At 41.5% G+C, this 22,055-nt stretch overlaps 1 protein-coding gene and 1 long non-coding RNA gene across 3 annotated transcripts in view; one reads left to right on the top strand and one right to left on the bottom strand.

The window, feature by feature from the left end:
• Nucleotides 1–15,938, bottom strand: part of zfr (zinc finger RNA binding protein) — a 69,639-nt gene extending 53,701 nt beyond the window's left edge. For both annotated transcript variants that reach the window (XR_007449516.1, XM_049578765.1), the window contains exons 1-2: nt 15,823–15,938; nt 15,578–15,659 (exon numbers count right to left, since the gene is read on the bottom strand). Coding sequence is in view for 1 of the 2 variants with exons in the window: in XM_049578765.1 (XP_049434722.1) it covers nt 15,578–15,659; nt 15,823–15,859 (119 nt within the window). In the remaining variant the exon portion in view is untranslated. The remainder of the gene's footprint in view (nt 1–15,577; nt 15,660–15,822) is intronic.
• Nucleotides 15,939–20,802: 4,864 nt separating this feature from the next.
• Nucleotides 20,803–22,055, top strand: LOC125890291 (uncharacterized). Its single transcript, XR_007449531.1, has 4 exons — nt 20,803–20,850; nt 20,926–20,978; nt 21,045–21,123; nt 21,746–22,055. It is a non-coding gene; the product is annotated as an uncharacterized LOC125890291 (long non-coding RNA).

The following is a 22,055-nucleotide window of genomic DNA, read 5'->3' as shown; positions in this document are numbered from 1 at the left end:
GCTGGAGACAAAGAGCATCCCTGTCAACTCGATCTACTTAAAAGGGAATGAAATCTGTCCATTGGTGCTAATTTTTGCCCGGGGTTTATGGTAGAGAATTTAAACCCAATTAATAAATGATGGGCGATGATATTATTACTTTTTATATTAAATAGAAGTAATGGAATACAATTGTTCTAAATATGAAATTTAATTTGGGGAATCATGAAAGTCAAGTAAACTACATGAAGTGTCAAGTTGTGTAACCACCATTTAAGAGGCTGTTTTGTTAATATTGTAAAGAAGGCCATGTGACAGGAAATGGTATTACAGAGAAGGATCCCTGATGATCACAACTGGTGCATGACAAGGTTAGAATCTCTTAAAATTACGAATAAATTGACGTTTTAAGACTCTGGTCAGGTTTGGAAAGTTTACATGTCAAATGGTATGACACTAGAAAAACATTAATAAATCATCATAAAAAATGAATATTTACTTTAAAAATTATGTTTGAAATATTGAGACTAAGGCCATGTGCTTACACAGGTGTCCATAGTAATGCCTGTCAAATTTGATTTTAAAATTAAATGTCAAATGGTGTAACCGGTTATAACATTTGACTCCTATTAAAAGCCTTTCTGTTATAGGCCAATTATGTCAAATATCAGCAGTTTATGATGGTAATCTGTTAGATATCAGTAGTTTGTGGTGCTAATTAAAGATGTGTTATTAAAAAAAACTACTTTTGAACTTGTACAGTAGCTTTAAAGTACCTAAAAATCCAATAATTCATTTAAAGTAGAAATGTTACTCAAACATTAAAATTTCTGTCTGTAAAATACAATTTACATTTCTGCTATTTCATTACAATATATAATACATTTATAGAAAACTAAAGTAATCAAACTAAATAATTAAAATCAATTTTCCCCATTAGATGGCACTTTCTAACCAGGAAAAAGTGGCTCGTCATAGAGTGCTAATGCTAATGAATTCTAATGCAGCAGCAAGGGCCAATTAAGTCCTTACGAGTTGTTGTCGTCGTCGTCGGGTGACTTTTTCTCTTATCAGAATTTAAAATACAAAACATAAAACATGAGTTGCATTTTAAAATTAAATGACTGTTGTTAGCAAAGAATTGTTGATGTTCCTTTTTCTGAACTTTCGCTCTCATTAAATTTTTATTAACCGTATTCACAATAGCAGACAAGTTCACCCTTACGAGTTGTTGTCAGGTGTCACTTTTTTTCAGAACTAAAGATACAAAACATGAGTTAAATTTTAAAATGAAACATGATTGTAAAATGTTTTTTTCAGCAAAGAATTTACAGTACAAGAAATGAGCTCACTGTTGTCAGATGTTCTTTTTTTCTGAAACTGAAAATAAAACTGAAATAATAAAAAAAAAAACTCCAAAATAAAAAAAAGTTCATTACAACCTTGTTGACTGTCATATTTCATTTTTAGTGTCAATTTCTTCAACAAACATGGTGTTTGACTGTAGAAGGAACATGGTCAGACAGTGTATCATTTTTTATGAAAAATACCAGTTACACCAATTAACACAACCCAGTGTCATTTGGTGTAACTGGTATTTTTTCATTAAAAATATGATTATATACATGAAAATAAATGTGGAGTAAAATGTGGAATAAATGTAATCTACTTTTGTAGTGCAACACTGTTTTTTTTTTTTAACAAATTTTGCATAATTTGTCAAGCATTATTTAGAAAAAAGCAGTGTTTTTGGGAAATGTCCTGCTCAATATTGCCAAAATGCATTAAAATTAAAATACAGAAATACTACAAAAATCTTATTGCTATCCTAATGCTTTTAAAATAAAGTTTTTTTTATAAGTACACTTAAATCTACTGTAGGTGGATAAAATATTTAATATTTATCATTCTTTTGTGGTTACACCATTTGACATTTTCAGGAGCATTCAGTCTTACTTTCGATAAAAAAAATGGTGCAAATGTCATTTCAAATGACATAAAACCAACATAAATACAGAATGTACATTTTAACAAATCTGATGCATGCTTTTAAAACTATTTTTGAAGATATTTCTGAATTGCTCATCTTGCCAACCCTTATTTGTCACTGACCCATTTAACAATGAAAATGGCCGATATGAAGAGCATTTTAATGGGTCTCTATTTATTCATTTATTTATTTATTTTTTTAATAAATTACAGTAATTATGGCAGCAGAGAATAAGTCGGGGAGTGTTTGAGTCTTAGACGCTACGTTAATGACGTCCATAAGAAGCAGGAGGAGTAAATCCCAGGAGGAAACCCATCCTCTCCTGGCGATTTATTTGCTTGTAATGAGCGCAGGGCCTTCTCAGTTTCTTTTTGTGTACAGGGCAGATTGAGACTATTTTGTTCTTCTTGGCCAAGTTTGGTCAGTTCAACCATGGACAAAAACTCATCAATCTTACTCAGGTTTTCTGGTGGTTCTGATGTATATAAGTATGTATAGTACTGTTTGAATGTATCATTAATTTCTGTTGGGTTATATGATACAGAGCCTGTTTCAGTTTGAATCGAATTAATTGTTCTAGAGCTTTCTTCTTTTCTTAGTTGCCTAGAATACCTAACATACGTAGAATACCTAATATTTTTACTTGTAGGCTAGATTTGTTTATTTGCTACAGTGATTTGTTTTCGAGAGAGCTGTACGGTGCAAGCATTTTACTGCATTTGTGACTAAAAATAGTGTTGTGCAAGAAAAAAAAAATCATTCAGGAGAACGCTGTGTGAGTACAGATTTCAACCAGCAGCAGGCGAATCCTGTCGGTTGTGGGTTGAACGGGGGTCACAGACAGTAATACGTATTCCTGTCAAATACGACGGCCATAGTGCTCCGCGGCGCAAGTACGGCTTACTGGCGACGGAGAAGCCTGGCTCCAGGTCCAATATTTTCCTCTTCGTTGGCGTCATGACTGTCCAGAAGTACCTGAACAGCTGAGCCGTGGCGGTACACAGGTATGTGACGTGTCAGAGGGGAAACGAGCCGTTCACATTTCTCTTTGTGGCAGGTAACGGTCCACAAACCTGAGCGCACTTTAGGGATTGTTCTTTACTTATGAAGGGACTGTTCTTTACTTGTCAGGGGAGGAGGAAGAGGGTGGCTGGTTGATTTTTATTTTATTTATTTATTTTATTTTGATCCCCCCTGTGTTAATCACTTATTGATGCTGTTTTTGAAGTATGAATAAGTCAGTAAGTAATTTATTCCATTGAAATATCATTGATGTATTATAGAAAAGTGATTTATGTGTTTATAAATGACAAAAGGCACATCTGCCTAATTTTTGCTGTGGTATTGTGATACTACTCAGAACCGTGATACTTTCACTGGTATTGTATCGTGGGTCCCAATTTTGGTACTGTGACAACACTATTATTTTATGTATTTTCCATTTCAAGTTGTACAAAGTAAAATGTTTTGTTGCATAATGAGAAAATAAAGCAATTTATGTTCTTGATTTGTTTTTTTCTTCCTAAAAAAGTATCGATAAGAGTACCATTAAAATACCAGATCGATAAGCAGTACCATGAAGAATAGTAGTAGCGTTAAAATCTTAACGATACCCATCCCTACTAACAAATGGTGTACTGCCTTAAATTTTGATTGTTGAAACTCCTTTTCCAGTTTCAAAATGTCTGTTTCCAATTCTTCTATTTCTGCCATGTATTTCTTTTTAATACCTTTAGTATAAGATATTATTTGTCCCCTTAAAAAGGCTTTAAGTGTGTCCCATAATATAAAACTATTGGGAGAGGAGGCACAGTTAGTCTCACAGAACAACCTAATCTGATCTCTTATGAATTTGCAGAAGATTTTACCAGCACCCTGTGATTTTATTGTGGACAATTTTAACAACAAACTCAAGTCAACGCTGGACTCAGTGGCTCCACTTTTAATCAAAACAATTAGAACAAAACCTAAACCCCCATGGAGAAATCAGGAAATCAAACAACTGAAAAGATACTGCAGGAGTGCTGAGAGAAGATGGAGAAAATCAAACCTAACAGTCCACTACAAAATATTACGTCAACATCTCAAAACCTACAATAACGCAGTCAAACAGGCAAGAATTTCCCACTTCAAAAAACTAATCTCTGACAATAAAACAATCCCAAATTCCTCTTCTCCACAATAGATATTTTACAAGCAGTAATTTTAACAGATCACCTAAGACAACAACCAATGCCCTTTGTGAGGACTTTGCAGACCACTTCAGAAGTAAAATCAATGACATCAGATCCAGTCTTTTATGGCAACAGATTTTAACTGTCGACATACCTGGATCATTGCTTTTACCTGAGGAAACACTGGAGAGTTTTGCCCTGGTTGATGCGAGGACATTTGGTCGAGTTTTCTCCCAAGTAAAGCCCACAACCTGCCTTTTAGACCCAAGTCCCACACCATTTTTTAAAACATTTTATGGATTCTTTGAGGAACAGCTACTGTACACGGTGAATTGCTCTCTTCAGACAGGTGTCTTCCCGGCCTCCTTGAAAATGGCGGTGGTGAAGCCCGTTCTGAAGAAGAGCAATTTAGACCCCAACATTTTTAATAATTATTGACCTGTATCCAACTTACCATTTTTAAGCAAAGTTTTAGAAAAACTGGTTTTTAACCAAGTAAATGATTTTTTTAAAATACAAATAACACTTTAGAGAAATATCAGTCTGGTTTTAGGATGAACCACAGTACCGAAACAGCCCTTTTAAAGATTTTAAACGACATCAGGTGCAATTTAGATAACCATAAACTCACAGTCTTGGTACTACTGGATCTAACTGCCGCCTTCGATACAGTGGACCATCACATTTTATTAAATAGACTGAGGCACCTGGTCGGCCTCTCTAGTGCTGTTTTTAACTGGTTCGTCTCTTACCTTACTGATCAACACTTCTTTGTAAGTATGGATACATGTTCCTCAGGAACCCATGATATAAAGTGTGGGGTCCCCCAGGGGTCAATTTTAGGTCCAACTCTTTTTAATCTCTACATGCTTCCTCTGGGGAATGTCATCAGGAGGCATTGCATCAGCTTTCATAGTTATGCTGATGATACGCAACTGTACATTGCCGTGTCTCCTGATGACACAGGGCCAATTGATGCCCTTTTTAACTGCATTTTAGATATAAAGTCATGGATGGCAGCGAATTTCCTGCAGTTCAACCAGGACAAAACAGAGGTTTTAGTCATTGGTCCTGAAGGCCAGAGAGAGAAACTTTTACCAAAACTACAGGATTTTGAACCAACACAATCTATAAAAAATCTGGGTGTGATTTTTGACTCTGAGCTCTGTTTTATTCCACATATTAAAAACATAACAAAGGCAGATTTCTACCACCTTAAGAATATAGCCAGAGTCCACCCGTTTCTCAGGCCAGCACGGAGGTGCTGATGCATGCTTTTATCTCCTGTAGGTTAGATTAATGTAATGCCCTGCTCTCTGGTCTTCCCAAAAAGAGTATCTCAAATCTACAATTATTACAGAATTCAGCTGCATGAGTGCTGACGAGGACCAGAGGGCGGGAGCACATTACACCAGTTTTAAAATTGCTGCATTGGCTCCCCGTGCGCTTCAGGATCGATTTTAAGGTTCTTTTATTAGTTTTTAAATGTCTTAATGGTCTTGGGCCTTCTTATTTATCTGACCTGCTTTTACCATATCAACTCTCGCGGACCCTGAGGTCCTCCGGCACCAGCCTTTTAACCATACCACAAGTCAGGACTAAAACACACAGGGAGGTGGCATTTAATTATTATGGCCCCCGATTGTGGAACAGCCTGCCGGAGAGCATCAGAGCTGCAGAGACTGTTGATGTTTTTAAAAAGAGGCTCAAGACTCATCTTTTTAATCAGGCTTTTAACTGATCTCTTTATTTACCTATTTTAAATTCCTCTTATAACCCATTTATCCATCTATTATCTATTTTTTATTTATTTTTTATATTCTTACCCTTCCTCTTTTTACGTTATCTCATTTAACCTTTATCTTTTGTTATTTTAGTTAGCCTATAGGTTTTAGTTTTGATGCATTTTATGTCTCTGTTTTAGATCATTCTTACCTAGCTACTAACTCAATTTTATGAGCTAAATAGCTTTTTGTTTATTTGGTTATTTTTATACCTTTTATCCTATCTTACTGTTTTAGTCCCTCAGCTTTTAGCTCCAGTGTTTCCTCATGGGGGCCTACCACACTGAGAGTTGTTCCTGGTCTCCTGATGGGGGTGCCGTCGGGAGACCGCTCTGACCTGGGTGGCTGTAGGGCACTGCACCTCGGTGTGGGGCCTCATGTCTGCCTCTCTGTGTCTCTATGGCGACGCTCCCTGTGGCCGTGGACCACGGGCCCTCTCAGTGTGGACAGCCCCCAGAGGTGGCTTTTTCCTTGCCTCGGGTCTCGGTGCTAGGCCATGTCTCTTTAGTGATAGCTTGTGTGTGTGTGTGTGTGTGTGTGTGTGTGTGTGTGTGTGTGTGTGCGCGCGCGCGCATATATGTTTATTTACGTATCTCTATGTGGGGTGGGAGGGTTGGGTTTTCTATTTTCTTTTTGTTTTCTGTTTTGGATCTTTGTTGTTTTTAACCTCTGTGAGGCACTTTGTGTTACTGTTGTGTGAAAAGTGCCATATAAATAAAGTTGATTTGATTTGATTTGAAGTCTGGTTTTTGAAGGAGGGTGGGATTGAGATGCCATCTATACAAATTAGTGGCATTTTCTGGCATATAAATGGACAGGGACAAAGGTGAATGATCTGACAGTGTTCTAGATAAGTACTCAGATTCTACCGCTCTGTGAATCAACCGTGTTGACAATAGAAAAAGATCAATCTGAGTAAAGGAGTTGTGGTGACCAGAATAAAAGGAATAATCATGCATTTGTCTCCACACATCTGTTAAGTTTAATTCTTTCATGAAGTCTAAAGTGATTTTGGCTCCTTTGCTTTGTATCAACAATGGTTTCTCCAATTGTCACAGGGGCGTTCTTATTTATTAAGACAGCCACTCCCCTGGCTTTAGAGTTAAAGGATGATGATATTACCTGTCCATCCCAGTCCCTCCTCAATTTCTTATGCTCCAACAGTGTCAGGTGGGTTTCTTGTACAAAGGCAATATCTATTTGCAGTTTTTTTAAAAATGTGTTAGGACCCTCTTCCGTTTGACCGGTCTGTTTACGTTACATTAAAGCTCACAAATTTCACTACTCTATTCATCAACAGCAAATGTTTTTACAAAGATATGACCGCGTTCATGTGATAGATGTGCCCCATACAACAAAGTAGAAAAAACTAAAGCACTGACCATATACAAAACTACGAAGAAACAAAATGGAAAAAGAAAAAGGACGTTCCTCCCCTCCCACCCCCTACCTAAATGCCTACTCTTGAACACTGAACTTTCAGCACCATTTACCCTTTCAAACTGGGATGTGCACTTTGCACCTATCAAACTAAACATGTCACCATCCTGGCTGTGTGTGTATCTGAAAACAGACTGGTGATTGCGATTATCCGTTTTGAGTGGGAAAAATAAAAAAGGAGAATGCAGTAGCTTTAAAGGCGCTGTATGTAAGAATGTGGCCAAAACGGTTACTGCACTCAAATTCAAAATACTGCCGCGAATCGTGTCCGCCCCTCCTCCCCTACAGATGTGAGGTTGCTGGACAGCAGCATGCTGGAGACTGATTTGTTTGCCCACGGACGGCTGCCGTGGCAGGGCCATGTCGCCGCGTCCTTGATCTTCGGTTTTCCAGTGGACCGTTCGAGCAAGTCCGGCTTCTCTGCTGCCGGGATACAGCGGAGGAGGAGCCGGCTGCTAATACTACCAGGACACTGATAATGCTGCTGCCGGGATACAGCTGAGGAGGAGCCGGCTTCTAAGGCTATGTACCGGGACACTGCTAACGCTGCTGCCGGGATACAGCTGAGGAGGAGCCGGCTGCTAATGCTATGTACCGGGAAACTGCTAACGCTGTACGACATCTATTGCACGTCTGTCCGTCCTGGAAGAGGGATCCCTCCTCAGTTGCTCTTCCTGAGGTTTCTACCGCTTTTTTTCCCCATTAAAGGGGTTTTTTGGGGGAGTTTTTCCTTATCCGCTGTGAGGGTCATAAGGATAGAGGGATGTCATATGCTGTAAAGCCCTGTGAGTCGGCTGCTAATGCTATGACCGGGACACTGCTAACGTTGCTTCCGGGATACAGCTGAGGAGAAGCCGGCTGCTGATGCTATGTACCCGGACACTGCTAATGCTGCTTGCTGTGCTGCTGTAGCTCAGTTGTAACTGTAACTGATGCTGAGACTCTGACTGCGTGACGGCAGTGGGTGGCGCAACAGCCCAAAACACAAAATTCAAAACATAAACATGATTTGCGGACTGTAAAAATGTTTTTTAAATGCGAATATTCTGGCTGTACTATTGCTGTCGGTGAGATCAGTATGTTATAAGAACATTATTCCTTAGTCTCTATGACATATTAGGATGATTTTACAACGATTTGCTTTAGATTTCTTACATATAGCTCCTTTAACTCAGTCGATTTAGTATGCAATCAGTCTCAGTTAAATGGAAATAAATGGGAATCTTAACCTACTGTTGTCACTTAAATTATTCAGAGTGTCTATCAGGACTGACGACAGTATTAAACAGGTGCGTGGTAGTCCCTTTCCCCTGGAGAGCTGTGAGGCGATGCGAAGGATTCTGTCCCGGTCCTGGGACTGGAGCAGGCGAATAAAAATGGGTCTCGGCCTCTGGTCATCAGGTGAATGGGGTGCCAGAGCACGGTGTGCCCGCTCGATTATCAGTGGCTCCGTGAAGTGTCTCGGTCCCAGGGTGGCCGGTAACCAGTAGACAAAAAAGTTGACAGGTTCATTCCCCTCACAGCTTTCTCGTAGATTAATAACACGCATATTATTGCCTTGGCTGTAGTTCTCCAGCTGGTCAATTTCATCCCTGAAGAAGTCATTCTCCTTTTTCAGTTTGTTAACGCTTGGGCCAAGGTCCCCCAGTTGGTCCTCCATTGTGCTAATGCGCTTCTCTGTTTCGGCACCTGGAGAGCTCAGTTTATCCAGCATGGGTTTCAGTCCGGGCATGGACTGGTTTAATTCTGCCGTTTTAGGGTCGATCTTTTGAGAGAGAGCTTCATTGCCATTCCTTATCTCCTGGAGGAGAATGAGCAGATCTCCGCCGCCCAGGTGTTCCTGTGCTGTCGCTGCCATTATATTAGTTTCCTTGTAGTCACACTCAGTTTTTCCAATGGTTGACAAGCTCCGTTCACTCACTTTTTCTTGACCAGGAGGCTTGTTCCTGGATCTCAAGTCCATACAGCAATTATTCGATCAAGTTATGAGTGGGTTTGGGTGTTTTAAATTATTTTAAAACAGATTTGTTTGGAGAGCCCCTGGACTCGCATCCACCTAGCTTCGCCGCCCCCCAATTCCCTTGAATTCTTGAGGGGAGGGGCTGTTTGCTGAAAAACGCTGATTGGTAGAACACACACTTGCAGCGTTCCGCACGTCCATGCCAGTGTGGTTGCAAACTTTATTTCATTTCCTCCTCCATTACATCCTCATTATGTCTATGATAGATGTAGGCGTTGGCAAGGTAACGTTAGATACACGGAAGAGGATAGCGAGTGTTGGGGCGTCGGTGGCTTAGTGGTAGAGCAGGCGCCCCATGTACAAGGCTGTTGCCGCAGCGGCCCGGGTTTGACTCCAGCCTGTGGCCCTTTGCTGCATGTAGGCTAAAAAATGCCCCAAAAAATATCTTTAAAATATCTTTTAAAAAAAAAAAAAAAAAAAAAAGTCCAATAAAGTTAACATAAAAATTATGGCCAAAAGGTAGTTTCTTGCAACCCTAGAATTAAGATAAAAATATTCACAAATGAAAAAACACTTCTGGTTGCTGATAAGTAGTGTTTAACTTTTGATTTAACACTAAAAATTAAAACCCTGCAGCGCAAGCAGACAGATGCGCGACTCAGTGCAGCATGTGTCACTGACACCAGACTCAGAGCGCAGCGGACCGGTGGAAAATGTCACCATCAGCATATTATTTTACATCAATAAAATCTATTTTATCATTATTTTGAGTCACATTGTTGAAAGAATTTAGTCATCTGTGTTCAAGCAGGATAATAGGTCTCCATTCACTGCACGTCAGGCTTTCTATTTCCTTGTCGGAGATGTTTTCTTTTTTAATTAACATGATAGCTATTCTCCCTTAACTCACCAGTAAAGAATACCTTTGTCCATTTCAAATAACCCGTGGCAATAATAATACCGTATATTTCCAAATAGTCGCCCGGTGGCAAATAGCCGCCGGGCACCTAATAGCTGCCAGGTGTTTGACCCCATTTTGCGTATTAAATGCCGGTCTGATTAAAGGGAAATTTCAGTTTATTTCAACCTGTCTCCTGTCGTCCTAAATTTGTTTCAAATGACTAGTGACATAAAAATAATAGTTAGCATATTAGCCGTTAGCCTAGACACAGCCGGGGCCAAGGGCGGAAATCCCGGGGGGGACAGGGGGGACATGACTCCCCCTTCAATAAAGCTGTACCCCCCTAGAATAATTTGAGACACAATTAATAATTTTTGAACAATGCAGTAGTATTTATTAAAAGCACAATGTAAGCGGTGCTCATTATAAAAGCGTAATAATGTGCTATTTAAATCTTAAAAGATTTAGTCCCCCCCTCCCATTCCTAATAAGTGGTATATCCCACACTCTTTCCAGCGGGCGGAGCTAGCAGCCGTTGGTACTTGGCAGCAGTTGCAGCGTGTGGCTGGACCCCGCTGCCCACATCGGGCGATGTTCACTCACACAGATACAGTTTAACTTACAAGTTACAACATATCCCATTTACTGTTACAACAAGCCCCAGGCCCAGACTGATAATATAAACTGCAACATTTCTCCTGCATTGTTCAAAAGCCAGAGTTTAGTGATAGTCAGAGAGGACAGGAGAGAAAGAAGAGGGAGAGGACAGGATAAGAGCAGTCAGTGACGGAGCGGCTCGTAGTTAATATCTGTAGGCTGTCACCTGTCAGTGAGACAAACATGACAGATGTGCAATTTAACTGACGAGGAGCGGCCATTATGCGCGATTATTACGCACGGTTTTGAGGTGCGCAGTGGCAGATCTCACAGCACACTGTTTATAAACCATTCACCAGTTTAATTGCAGAAAATGTTTATCTCACTGCCGGTAAAAAAACCCCCGCAAAAACAACATACTGGCTTGGGAGTTGCCAGGGTCAACAAGGTCTGCGTCAGGTGTGGGGAACTAGGTCAACCTGTGAGAAATTGGCTACTAGAACAAGACATAGGTTGACTAAAGTACAGACTACAGAACTGTTTGAATGCTACTATACAAGTAACCCCAGCAAGAGGGGCTACATGCAGAGGATGTGGGATATATGGATGCTTCGAAACCCAACATCTAGGCTGACAAAGAAACAGTGTTCCAACATCCCCTAACAGCAACTGCAATTGCAGCTAGAGATTGATGAGGTACAGCTGTGAGACTTTGCTTGGCCATCTCAGTGCCTCAGGTAAAGACAGTTTATTGTACTTCCTTGGTACCGGGATTCCAGTGCATTCATTATTCTCAATCTCAGGTCATTCGCCCTTGCTATAAGGATATCTGTGTTGTAAGGGCTTTGGGGCTTGGTACACAATCTCAGAGTATGGGGATGATGATACCACCAGCTTCACCTGTCCTGGCTCCCCCTTGCCGTGGCATGCTTGCTCTGGCTACCTGCCTAAAGAGATACAAAAGAGAAGAAGCCAGAAGAATAAATAGGATGTTCTCTACCAAATCACTCAAAGTGTACTCCCAGTGGCAAGATAACAACACAAGAATAGATCCACCCAAGGCTGAAACTGAACAATACTGGAAGAGCATATGGAAGAAGGAGGCATCACATAACACAGATGCTAAGTGGCTAGTGGATCTAAAAGCAGGCCACAGCAATCTCCCAGAATAAGACCCAGTTACCATTACAAGGGCAGACATCCAAGAAAGAGTATCAAGTATGATAAGCTGGATGGTACGGGGCCCTGAAATGATCCACACCTAGTGGCTAAAGAAACTAACTGCACTCCATGAATACCTGGCAGCAAAACTGAACCTGCCTTATTTTCAAGGTCTGGATGTGACCGAGGACGAGACACCTCCACCTGGAGTAGTATCCAACTGGGCTTTCTCTAGAGCTTGCGAGATTTCAGGCACGGTATGTGATTGCTGCTTGTTGTCGCAAAATTTCGGCCGTGCTTTGGAAAGCAGAGCTAAATGGTAAACGAACATGGCACCACACCGGTAAGGTAAGACAACACATTCACATGTCATATTCTATATGTTCTCTGACATTTATCCTAACGATATGAGGCGGTCTTTGTGGAAAAAAAGCTTGTTTAGTGGACTAACTTTGCACTTGAAGTTTGCCCTTTCACTTACGTTTTAACAGGTCTGACGCTACTATGCGCCCCTGCTGTATCTAGGCTAAAGGCTAACATGCTAACTATTATTTTTATGTCACTAGTCACTTGAAACAAATTTAGGACGATAGGAGACAGGTTGGAATAAACCGAAATTTCCCTTTAAACGCCCGGGCAATTATTTCCTCATTCATTGCCTCATGGCTGTCCCTCCTTGAGGGACTGTTTGCGCTTTTACGCACAGGTCAGTGGTGAAGTGGTGCACATGACTCGTTCTACGGACGGACGGACGGACAGCCACATATCTAAAACAGGTAATACATCTGGCTACATCTTTCCCACATCAAATATCTGTGATCGCCTTGACCCGCGTGCGTAAAAGCGCACACAATTCCATGTCCTCTCACTGCAGATGCTGTGATTTGATGGCCTGGTACTCATTGTAGCCCACTCTTTTAAGACCCAATAATAATAATAATAATAATAATAATAATAATAATAATAAGTTACTGTGAACCTATATGCCATGCCTTTTAATAAAATTACCAGAAGAGTTCGCTGAAAAACAAGTAATGTCAGCCTGAATTACTCAGGTACGTCCCCGGTGAAAATCACTGACATGCACGGGGAATACAGCTTCTACAAGCTCGCCATAGCTTAATGTCAGGACTCAGGGACCAGAATTCGGGATGGCGGACCGTCAGAATGACGATATTTCGGTGTGGCGGCCTGTAACTGTTGGTTAAATGGCCTGTTCAGTTGGTATTCGGACAGCTGGGGCATTACTGGTATAATGCAATAGCACCACCCAGAGGTGAAACCCGTGTACACAAAAAAAAATGACCCACTCTAAACGTTTAGAGATTTTTGTACACAAACTCATTATACCCCTACATTATACAGTTTTTTTGCACTAAAAAAAACCATACTGGACAGGAACTGTAACCAAATAATGGCCTGGTGCAGGTCGGTGAAAAAAAAAACAAAACGAGCAGTTACGTCAGTCGTAGGCCTCCACATGGGGAAGACAGACAGGACAGGAGAAAACTCCAACCAATCATTGCTAAGGTCCGAATGCAATGATTGGTTGGACTTACATTTTAGTGTGCTATCAGCTTATTAATAGCATTCTAACCTAAACAAAGAGAAGTGTAAATTTTCCAGAAAGATAAGTGTTGCTTTAAACCTTAGCAAGTAAGAAGCCAATAATTTATTTCATTAATAACAAGGGCTTGGTGATGTCTCAGATCCGACCATTTCTTTTATAGATGGCTCACCACTTGATCAAGTCACCTCCTTTAAGTACTTTGGTCTCTGAATTGACCCAAGTGGCTCAGAGGTAGAGTGGTTCGTCCACCAATCGAAAGATCAGCGGTTTGATCCCGGCCTCCTCCGGTGTGTGAGTGTGTTAAAACTGAGTAGCAGGTGGCACCTTGTATGGTAGCCTTGGCCACCAGTGTATGAATGTGTGTGTGAATGGGTGAATGTGACTCATAGTGTAAAAAGCGCTTTGAGTGGTCACTAGATGACTAGAAAGGTGCTATACAAATGCAGGTCCATTTACCATTTTAAATGTCACACAGAATTCATCACAAACTAAGTCGAAACTAGCCATACTCGACCGTTCCATAAACTGTTTTACCCTTCAGATCAGAAAAAGAATTGTTACTCAGTTATTACTACCTATTCTGGACTATGCTGACATTGTTTATCAGAACACTTTTGAAACACATCTTCAACCCCTCAATGCAACAAATGTAGGACGATAGGAGACAGGTTGAAATAAACCGAAATTTCCCTTTAAGTCAGAGAAAACTGTATTTCCATTTGCAGTATTATATTTGGCAGTATGGCTCTGTTCTCTGGGCCCTCTCTGCCTTTCCTTGGGCTACGCAGAAAGCCTCTTCCACTCGCCTATATGAAAAGCATAACATGGAGAGAGCACACCTCTCCACCCTTCTGCATGTCCATATGGAAAGCCAAAGGCGGAGAGAGCACACCTCTCCACCCTTCTGACCTCTACGCCCTTCCACACGCCTGTGTGGAAAGCCTTTAGGCAGAGAGGGCACATCCCTCTGGCCTCCATGTGCAAAAATGAGGAAAGCCGGAGGCAGAGAGAGCAAACAGAGAGCAGCAGCAAAGATCCCCCCCGGAATACAACAGAGCCAGCATCAATGACAAACAGAAATGACATTCAAAGTCAGACACAGCATGAACAGGAGGAGCTGGGGTGGCAGCAACAGTAGGCAGGCCAGAGCAGTTTAAATAGGGTGCTCTGAATGAAACGTGCCAATTGGTTGCATAGAAAACATCATGTGATCAATCAGCTGCTCCATCAGTTGATTGGGCTGCTTGAGATCAGCTAATGTAGTTAGGATGTGAGCTGAGCTTAACAATGTGTCCTGCCCGAACTAATGCTATGCTCAATTTTTTGCACATTGCATTTGACCTACTATGTACTGGGACATACTAAATCTTTTTCTGGCATACTATATAGTATGGTAGCATGGGGATTAGAATGCTCAGTATGTGTAAGCTAGCAGTTAAGGCCAGTGTTTAAATCTGCAATAACATAATGTTACTAAAGATGCAGCCTCCTCGTTCATTTTTAAGACCACTGGGGTCTTCTGTCAAATAAGTTTCACTTTGGTCAAATTTTGCCACAATAATGTTACCTGGCAAAACAGCATGTTGGCCAGAGAAATGTCAATGGTCACATTCATGCTGGTGGAATACTTTGTAAAATAATGGACAAAATTACACAGGTTAGCTCAGTGGAAAATTCCACTCAGACTGTCAGGCAACTGTATTGTGTTTTTGGCGTCTGATAAACCTTTAAACGCACGAATGTATCACGGACACTGGGCTTCCTGTATAAAATGCTATCCTCGCAAAGGGTAGCATCGCACCCTCCCTGCGTTTTTTAATGCACTGCAATGTTGAGTTTCCATCCAACTGCAGCAGAGGGATAACCGCCCCCTCCCCCAGCTTGAACAATGGTAGCAGTGGGAACCACACAACCTGGACATACCTGCACAACGTACTAACTCAGCTAACTGTTGAGCTAAAAAACAGTATGCAGCATGTTGCGACTGAAAAGCCAATTATTCACAGTGTCCTTAAGGTTACCTGTACTGGGCGGCAGCGCCATGGGTAAATCCAAAGTAATTGCCGGTAGCCATTTTGGCATCTTCACCAAGCCGGCTGGGCACTGCGGAGGACAGACATACAGGATAACGCTAAGCTAACAGTTAGCAGCAGGTTCAAATGAGCGCTCGAAGGACTATCCATTAACGTCACTATCTCAGCACTGCTTCTGCATTTATCACGTTACTTCAATTTTTCAAGCTATCCACGTTTTTAACGATACTCACCATAGGTGAAGGACACTACTGGACATATGGGAATCATTGGTTTAGTATAAATTCTGCAGACGGCCGAGGAGTAGACCAGCCTATTTATATGACATGTCGTACCCGGAAATGCCGTCCTTGCGCCTGCGCGGAGGAAAACGGGTGTGGAGGAGAGTTGTGCCATGAGTTGTGCATCCCATTCAGGGAACGCGCACGGTTGCTGCTTCAGCAGCGCGTGCATGCACACACACGGAGACAGCAATTTTATCAATTTATTTTGTTGGTTTTGAATTTTAATCAGAGGCTATGCTCTGATGATAATAATAATAATAATAATAATAATAATAATAATAATAATAATACATTTTATTTGTAAGTGCTTTTAACAAATGCTCAAAGACGCTTTACAGTTTTTTAAAAAATCATAAAATAGAGCTAAGTCAGAATAAAAAAAACAGCAATAAAACAGTATAAACCACAAAAACTTATACATTAAAAGCTGATTTTAAAAGGTGAGTTTTGAGCGTGGTCTTGAATGTTGGGAGGTGTGTGCAGATGGGTTTGGGGAGTGAGTTCCAGAGGGATGGAGCAGCGATGGAGAAGGCCCTGTCCCCCCAGATTCGGTGCTTGGTCCGTGCAGGTAGTGAGAGGAGATTTCCTTCGGATGAGCGGAGGTCGCGGGAGGGGGTGTGGTGGTGGAGTAGGTGTATGAGGTAGGAGGGGGCCTGGTTGTTGAGTGCTTTGTGTGTGAGGAGGAGGATTTTGAACTGTATGCGATGTGTGATGAGGAGCCAGTGTAGGTTTTGGAGGACGGGGATGACGTGGTCTCGGGAGCGGGTGTGGGTGAGCAGGCGGGCAGCGGAGTTCTGGATGTATTGAAGTTTATTGAGGACTTTGAATGATGAGCCATAGAGGATGCTGATGAAGATCTAACAGACTAAAAGCTCAACAATAAAGCGAAACACTGCATAGAAAGTGTGCAGAAATCTTTTCTACCAGTGTGGACTTACTGATGTTTCCAGCATCTTGCCAAGGCCAGTCTGGGTGGAGGGGTTGTTGTCCTGCATTATCTACATTGGGCCTCATTCACTAATATGTGCGTGGAAATGTTCTTACTTTGCGCACAAAATAAGTGCATACACAAAATCACCGTGGGATTCATGACACCTGCGCACGGGCCAATTTTGTTCTCACCACCTTGCGTATGTGTGTGAATCAGAATCATTCTAAATTGACAGGCGCGTGCTCGCAATTTGTGATTAGCATACTACCACGCCCCCATTTCTCAATATAAGGAAACTGCTTGCCTAGAGTTGATTCATGACTGAAGGAAGTGGTTACGCGAGGAGAGAAGTAGTAAATTTCACAGTTGGTTAGAAGCGATGGCGCCGGGTCTTACCGGAATACCATGGGTCATTGCAAGATTGTGGAGGACACAGCATGCCAGGATGATCATGCACACCCTTTGAGGGGAATAAAGTAGTTTGCCACCGGCTGTATCCGATCCAAACACATCCAACGGCCCTTAAGCACGCCAAAAGTGCGCTCTACGGCGCGTGTGTGGGCATGTATGTTATTATAGCGCACCTCTTGAGGGGTTTCAGGGTTTGCGTATGGTGTCATCAGCCATGTTTTAAGGCCATATCCCCGGTCACCTAAACAATATAACATTTTAGCATTAACGGAATAGAGACTTACTAAAAATACTAACTAAAAACAATTGAAATAAAAGACCAGAACAAAAGATGCTCACCAACAAGCCATCCACTTCTCACAGCCCCTGCCTCCAAACGCATTCCCACTGTACTGTTTTGCAAAATAAATGAGTCGTGGGTGCCTCCTGGCCAGCGGGCCACTGCGTTAAGGATATGGCAGTCGGCATTACAGATCATCTGCACTAGAGTGATATTTTTTTCTGTTCATGTTGTTGTTAATATTTTAATTGTCACAATGATGAGGGTGAACGTGTGTCAGTTTCATGGTTATTTAATACATTTGGCCAATATATTAGTAAATTAATGATTTAAAAAATGTTAATTAAATCTCTTTTTAATGAATGTGGTTTTTTAGACTTTTAGACTTTTAGGCATGGTCTGAGGCAGTTCTAAATTTGTTCGCAGAGTAAGAACAAATTCGGGTAAGAAAATATTGATGAATCCCGGATTTGTGCGTCAAACGATCGAACGCACAGTTTAAGCACAGATTTGTGCGTATGCACTGTTTGTGAATGAGGCCCATTGTTTTTACATTTAAAAATAAGATCAAATAGGGACAAAAACATGATAACACTTCCACATTGATAAATCAATCTGAGTCCCAAAGATGAAATTGAATGAGTACAAAATTAAACTGTCCAACTGTACATTTTGAACAATGAAAGGAGTTTAGATACTGGCTTTGAACAGAAATAAAACATTTTAAATTTCGGACAATTATTAAAAGAACAATTAGAAAATCGGTTGGACAGACCCGTGGAGGATCTCACACAAGACTCAGCCTCCTCATCAGGTCAACTTATGACATGCTTCCTTGTCCTCGGAACTTCCTCAGGTTGTTCTGGAGCAAGAAATGCAGGTCGTTCTGCAGCACTCTTAACCCATGCCTCCAGCACATTTTGCCAGGCTGCAGACTGCACTTTATTTGTTTATTATTTATTTCAGTATCACCATTAAAAATATGCAGGTGTGCCTCTAGTCTTTCTGCTGTCCTGAAGATAGAAATATAACACAGGCATTTGATTAGAAAGTAGCCTACAGACAACTTAAAGGCCTAGACACACCAAGCCAATGTTGGAGAACTATGACACCCCCCTGCTGTCTCCCCTCATGTCGCCATGTTTTGGCCCAAAAGTTGCACACGAACACACCAAACCGACAGCCAACAATCTTGTATGTTCTGTGCCTGGGTGAGAGGAAATACCCCTCTGTACCAGCAGACGGTGGTCATCTGTTACCTCGTTTAAAAAAGGAAGCCCCAAGAACATCTGACTAGTTAGCCAGTTAGCATATTAACAACACGATCCAATGCTGAAAGAACAGAGCATATTTATCATGCACCAGTGAACCATGACACGAAAAAAATCAGGTCATTTTGACCTCAATGTAAAATAACTAAAATAAACCCACAGTCCAACCCATTTTTAATTCTGTCTTTTAAAACAAAAGAACAAAAGACCTTGGTCTCAGTGAACAATAAATGGTGAATAACTGTAATACAAATTTCAAATTTCCAGTTCAAACAGTAACATAAATGAACACTGTTGCCATAGAATTCATGGACACTGCACACTAGAGGCAGTTATAGCACACAATTTGGTTCATGCTGTGCCCAGGGCATACTGGCATGTGACAAGAGGAGCAAACATTTGCAGATTTTCCGCGAATGTTGGGCCGTTTTGCCGGATTGGTGAGTTGATCCGAGGTGCCCAATTTTCTGCCTCGTAGGGTAGTCATATTGGCGGAACCCTTTTAGTTTAATAAAACTTTGATTTTGAACTTTGATTCCCGACTTGTGCATTTGGGTTCAGGTCCTTTGTTCGGTCGTGACATAGGTGCTTTATTCAATCATTCCATTTTTCTGACTTTGTCAGTCATGTTGTTCCTAATGACTTCATATCGTTTTGTGTTTCTGTTGTAATTTGTGTTTTTTAAAAACACAAATATATTGGGGTCCCGGGGACCCCAGTCAAAAGCCCTCATTTTCGCCTGTGCAGTTTTAATAGTTTTAATAATTGAGTTCATGTTTGCCATGGGTCCTTATTTAAAGTATTACGCACTATTGGGGGGGGTTAGGACACTAACTCCCCCATTTTGGAGGAGACAGCAATGAAGACAGGAGACCCAGATTTCCTGATGTGCTCCCCTGAAGACAGTAAATCTTGCTCTTCCTAAGGTAAGATGATGTTCAAGATCAGAAATACAATAATAAATAAATAAATTCATAATAAAGTGTTTCATGACTATCAGTTTAATTATTTATGTTCTATTATTCAAGATAAGACTATAGAATAGTGTCCCATGACTCATGCATGTGATTGATTTACAGTCAGAGCATGATCAGGACATGGTCAGAGTCTGGGGGAAAAAGCAAATGTGGGGGCTGCTGTGGTTTCGAGTTAGAGCAGGTCGTCCACCAATCCATGGACCGCGGAACGCAGCTGAACGGGGGGGGGGGGGATGTACTGTCATCCTGTACTCTTGTGGTTGTGTGCTTAAGCCCTGTGGGCTATGTGCTAAGGAGGGCTATGTGCTAAGGGCTATGTGCTAAGCCTCTTGTGCCAGCTGTATGGCCCTTTCCACTGTCTCTGCGCTTGTGACTCCATCATCCACATAGAAGTCCCTGGCAACGAACTGGGCACCTAGTGGACATGCAAGGCTGTTCTCTTTAGTCAGGTGTTTTAACCCATAGTTTGCACATCCTGGGGAAGAAACTGCATCAAAGAGATGTACTGTCATCCTGTACTCTTGTGGTTGTGTGCTTAAGTCTCCATTATTCCACCATAAGAAGCGGAGGAAGTTACGATCTCTCTGTTGGACTTTAAACTGATGGAACATTTTTTCTATATCACATGTTAAGGCTATTTGATGCTGCTGAAAGCATACAAGAACACCTGTCAGATTGTTTGTCATATCTGGTCCAGACAGAAGGTGCTCATTAAGACTGGTTCCTTTAAGCTTGGCTGAGCAATCAAACACAACATGTAAATTTTCTGGTTTCTTTGGGTGATAAATGCCATGGTGTGGTATATACCATTTCTCACCAGGAAGTCCATCATCCTGAGCTTCCTCCACATCACCTCTTTCGATGATGTCATTCATGTACTTAACATAATCTTCCCTGTATTTCTTATTGTAGCAGTATGAGCGTTTTGTATTGTTTTTCCCCTCATTCTTTTATTTTTGTTTACATTTGTTACCATGGTTTCCGTTTCTCATTTCCGCCAATCAGTGAGATGTACCGGTACAAAAGCGGTAGTCTGCCCATCGGTTCTTCCTCTGTGCTCCCGTTGTTACCCGTGTCACTTCCGGGTCAGAGGTTGTGTGCCGACAGGTATGGCCGCACGCTACTTCACCTCGTTGGTTGTTTCGTTTGGTCAGTGTGCTGAATGTATTTGTTGTGTTGTAGGGCGACTGTTTGTGTGGTGCTCCGTGCTCCCTGTGTGTGCTGCTTTGGTTGTGGTAAGTGTCATCTCTCTGTGCGTTATGGTTGGTGCTACTAGGTGGCTAATATTAGTGTGGTCGCAGGTAAATGCTGGAAGCTGCCTGGAGTCCTCTCTCCCTCCCTCCTCTCCTGAGTGTGTGAGAGTCTGTTACTGCTAAAAAGGTATGTATACAATAGCATGCTACCACATCATTTTTAGTGTATTTAGCAAATGCTAATGATTCTTTTCCTCAATCAGGTGTTATTGTAGCCACCTTACTGGAATTGCTGCTGCTTTGTTTTCACTGCCGTTTGTATCTGCTGCTGCTTGCCTTCATGGCGCTCCCCTGCAGCCGTCAGAAGCTTCGCAGCGTCACTTCCATCAAAATATACGCTGTGTGTCCTGTCTGCACGTCCTGTGCAGGACGATTGTTCGGCCGCACGCTGCGGGCCGGGCACGATTTCTTTTACCTGGGACTGGTCCCCCTTATATAGAGTGAATGAGTGTGTGAAAGTTTGGGTTCTCTCTTATTACTTTGTGGAATAATGTGTGAGTTCAGTCGTATATTTTGTTTGGGTTGAACCTGTATTTATTTGTTTATGTAATTCTATTTTGTTAATTCAGTTAATTGAGATTTGCTTTGTAAATTAGGTAATTGTTTGTTTTCTTGAGCTTTCTTTTCTTTTGGTATAATGGGGCAGTTATTAGTTGATATATTGTTTGTTTAAGCCTTAGACCTGCCCATTACTTATAGTTTTGTTAGACTCCCTCCACTAATTTCTTTTATCTTCCCCCCCTTTTCAGTTGCTGAAGGCCGGTGGTGGCGGTGCTGGTGACCTGGTGGTGGCATCCTCCCGTCCTGTCTCTCTGTGTCCCCTGGGAGTGGGCTTTTCTTCACTGAGAATGTGTGTCTGCCACGTATGCCCGGTGATTTAAGTTTGTTTGTTTCTTTTTTTTTTTTTTTTGGTGAATCCCCCCCCCCTGCACTAGCCCTCGTCCATCCACTTTGGCCTCAGCCCTGATTAGGTTTGTTCCCCTTTTTTTGGTGAGAATGAGTTTAATTGGTGATCTTTTTTAGAACAAAAATGATAATTTAATAAAAACTGCATTTTAA

The sequence above is a fragment of the Epinephelus fuscoguttatus genome, linkage group LG6, assembly GCF_011397635.1.
Source record: "Epinephelus fuscoguttatus linkage group LG6, E.fuscoguttatus.final_Chr_v1".
Classification (NCBI taxonomy): Eukaryota; Metazoa; Chordata; class Actinopteri; order Perciformes; family Serranidae; genus Epinephelus; species Epinephelus fuscoguttatus.
Note: the sequence above shows the minus strand (reverse complement) of the source record. Positions and strands in the feature narration are given on the sequence as shown.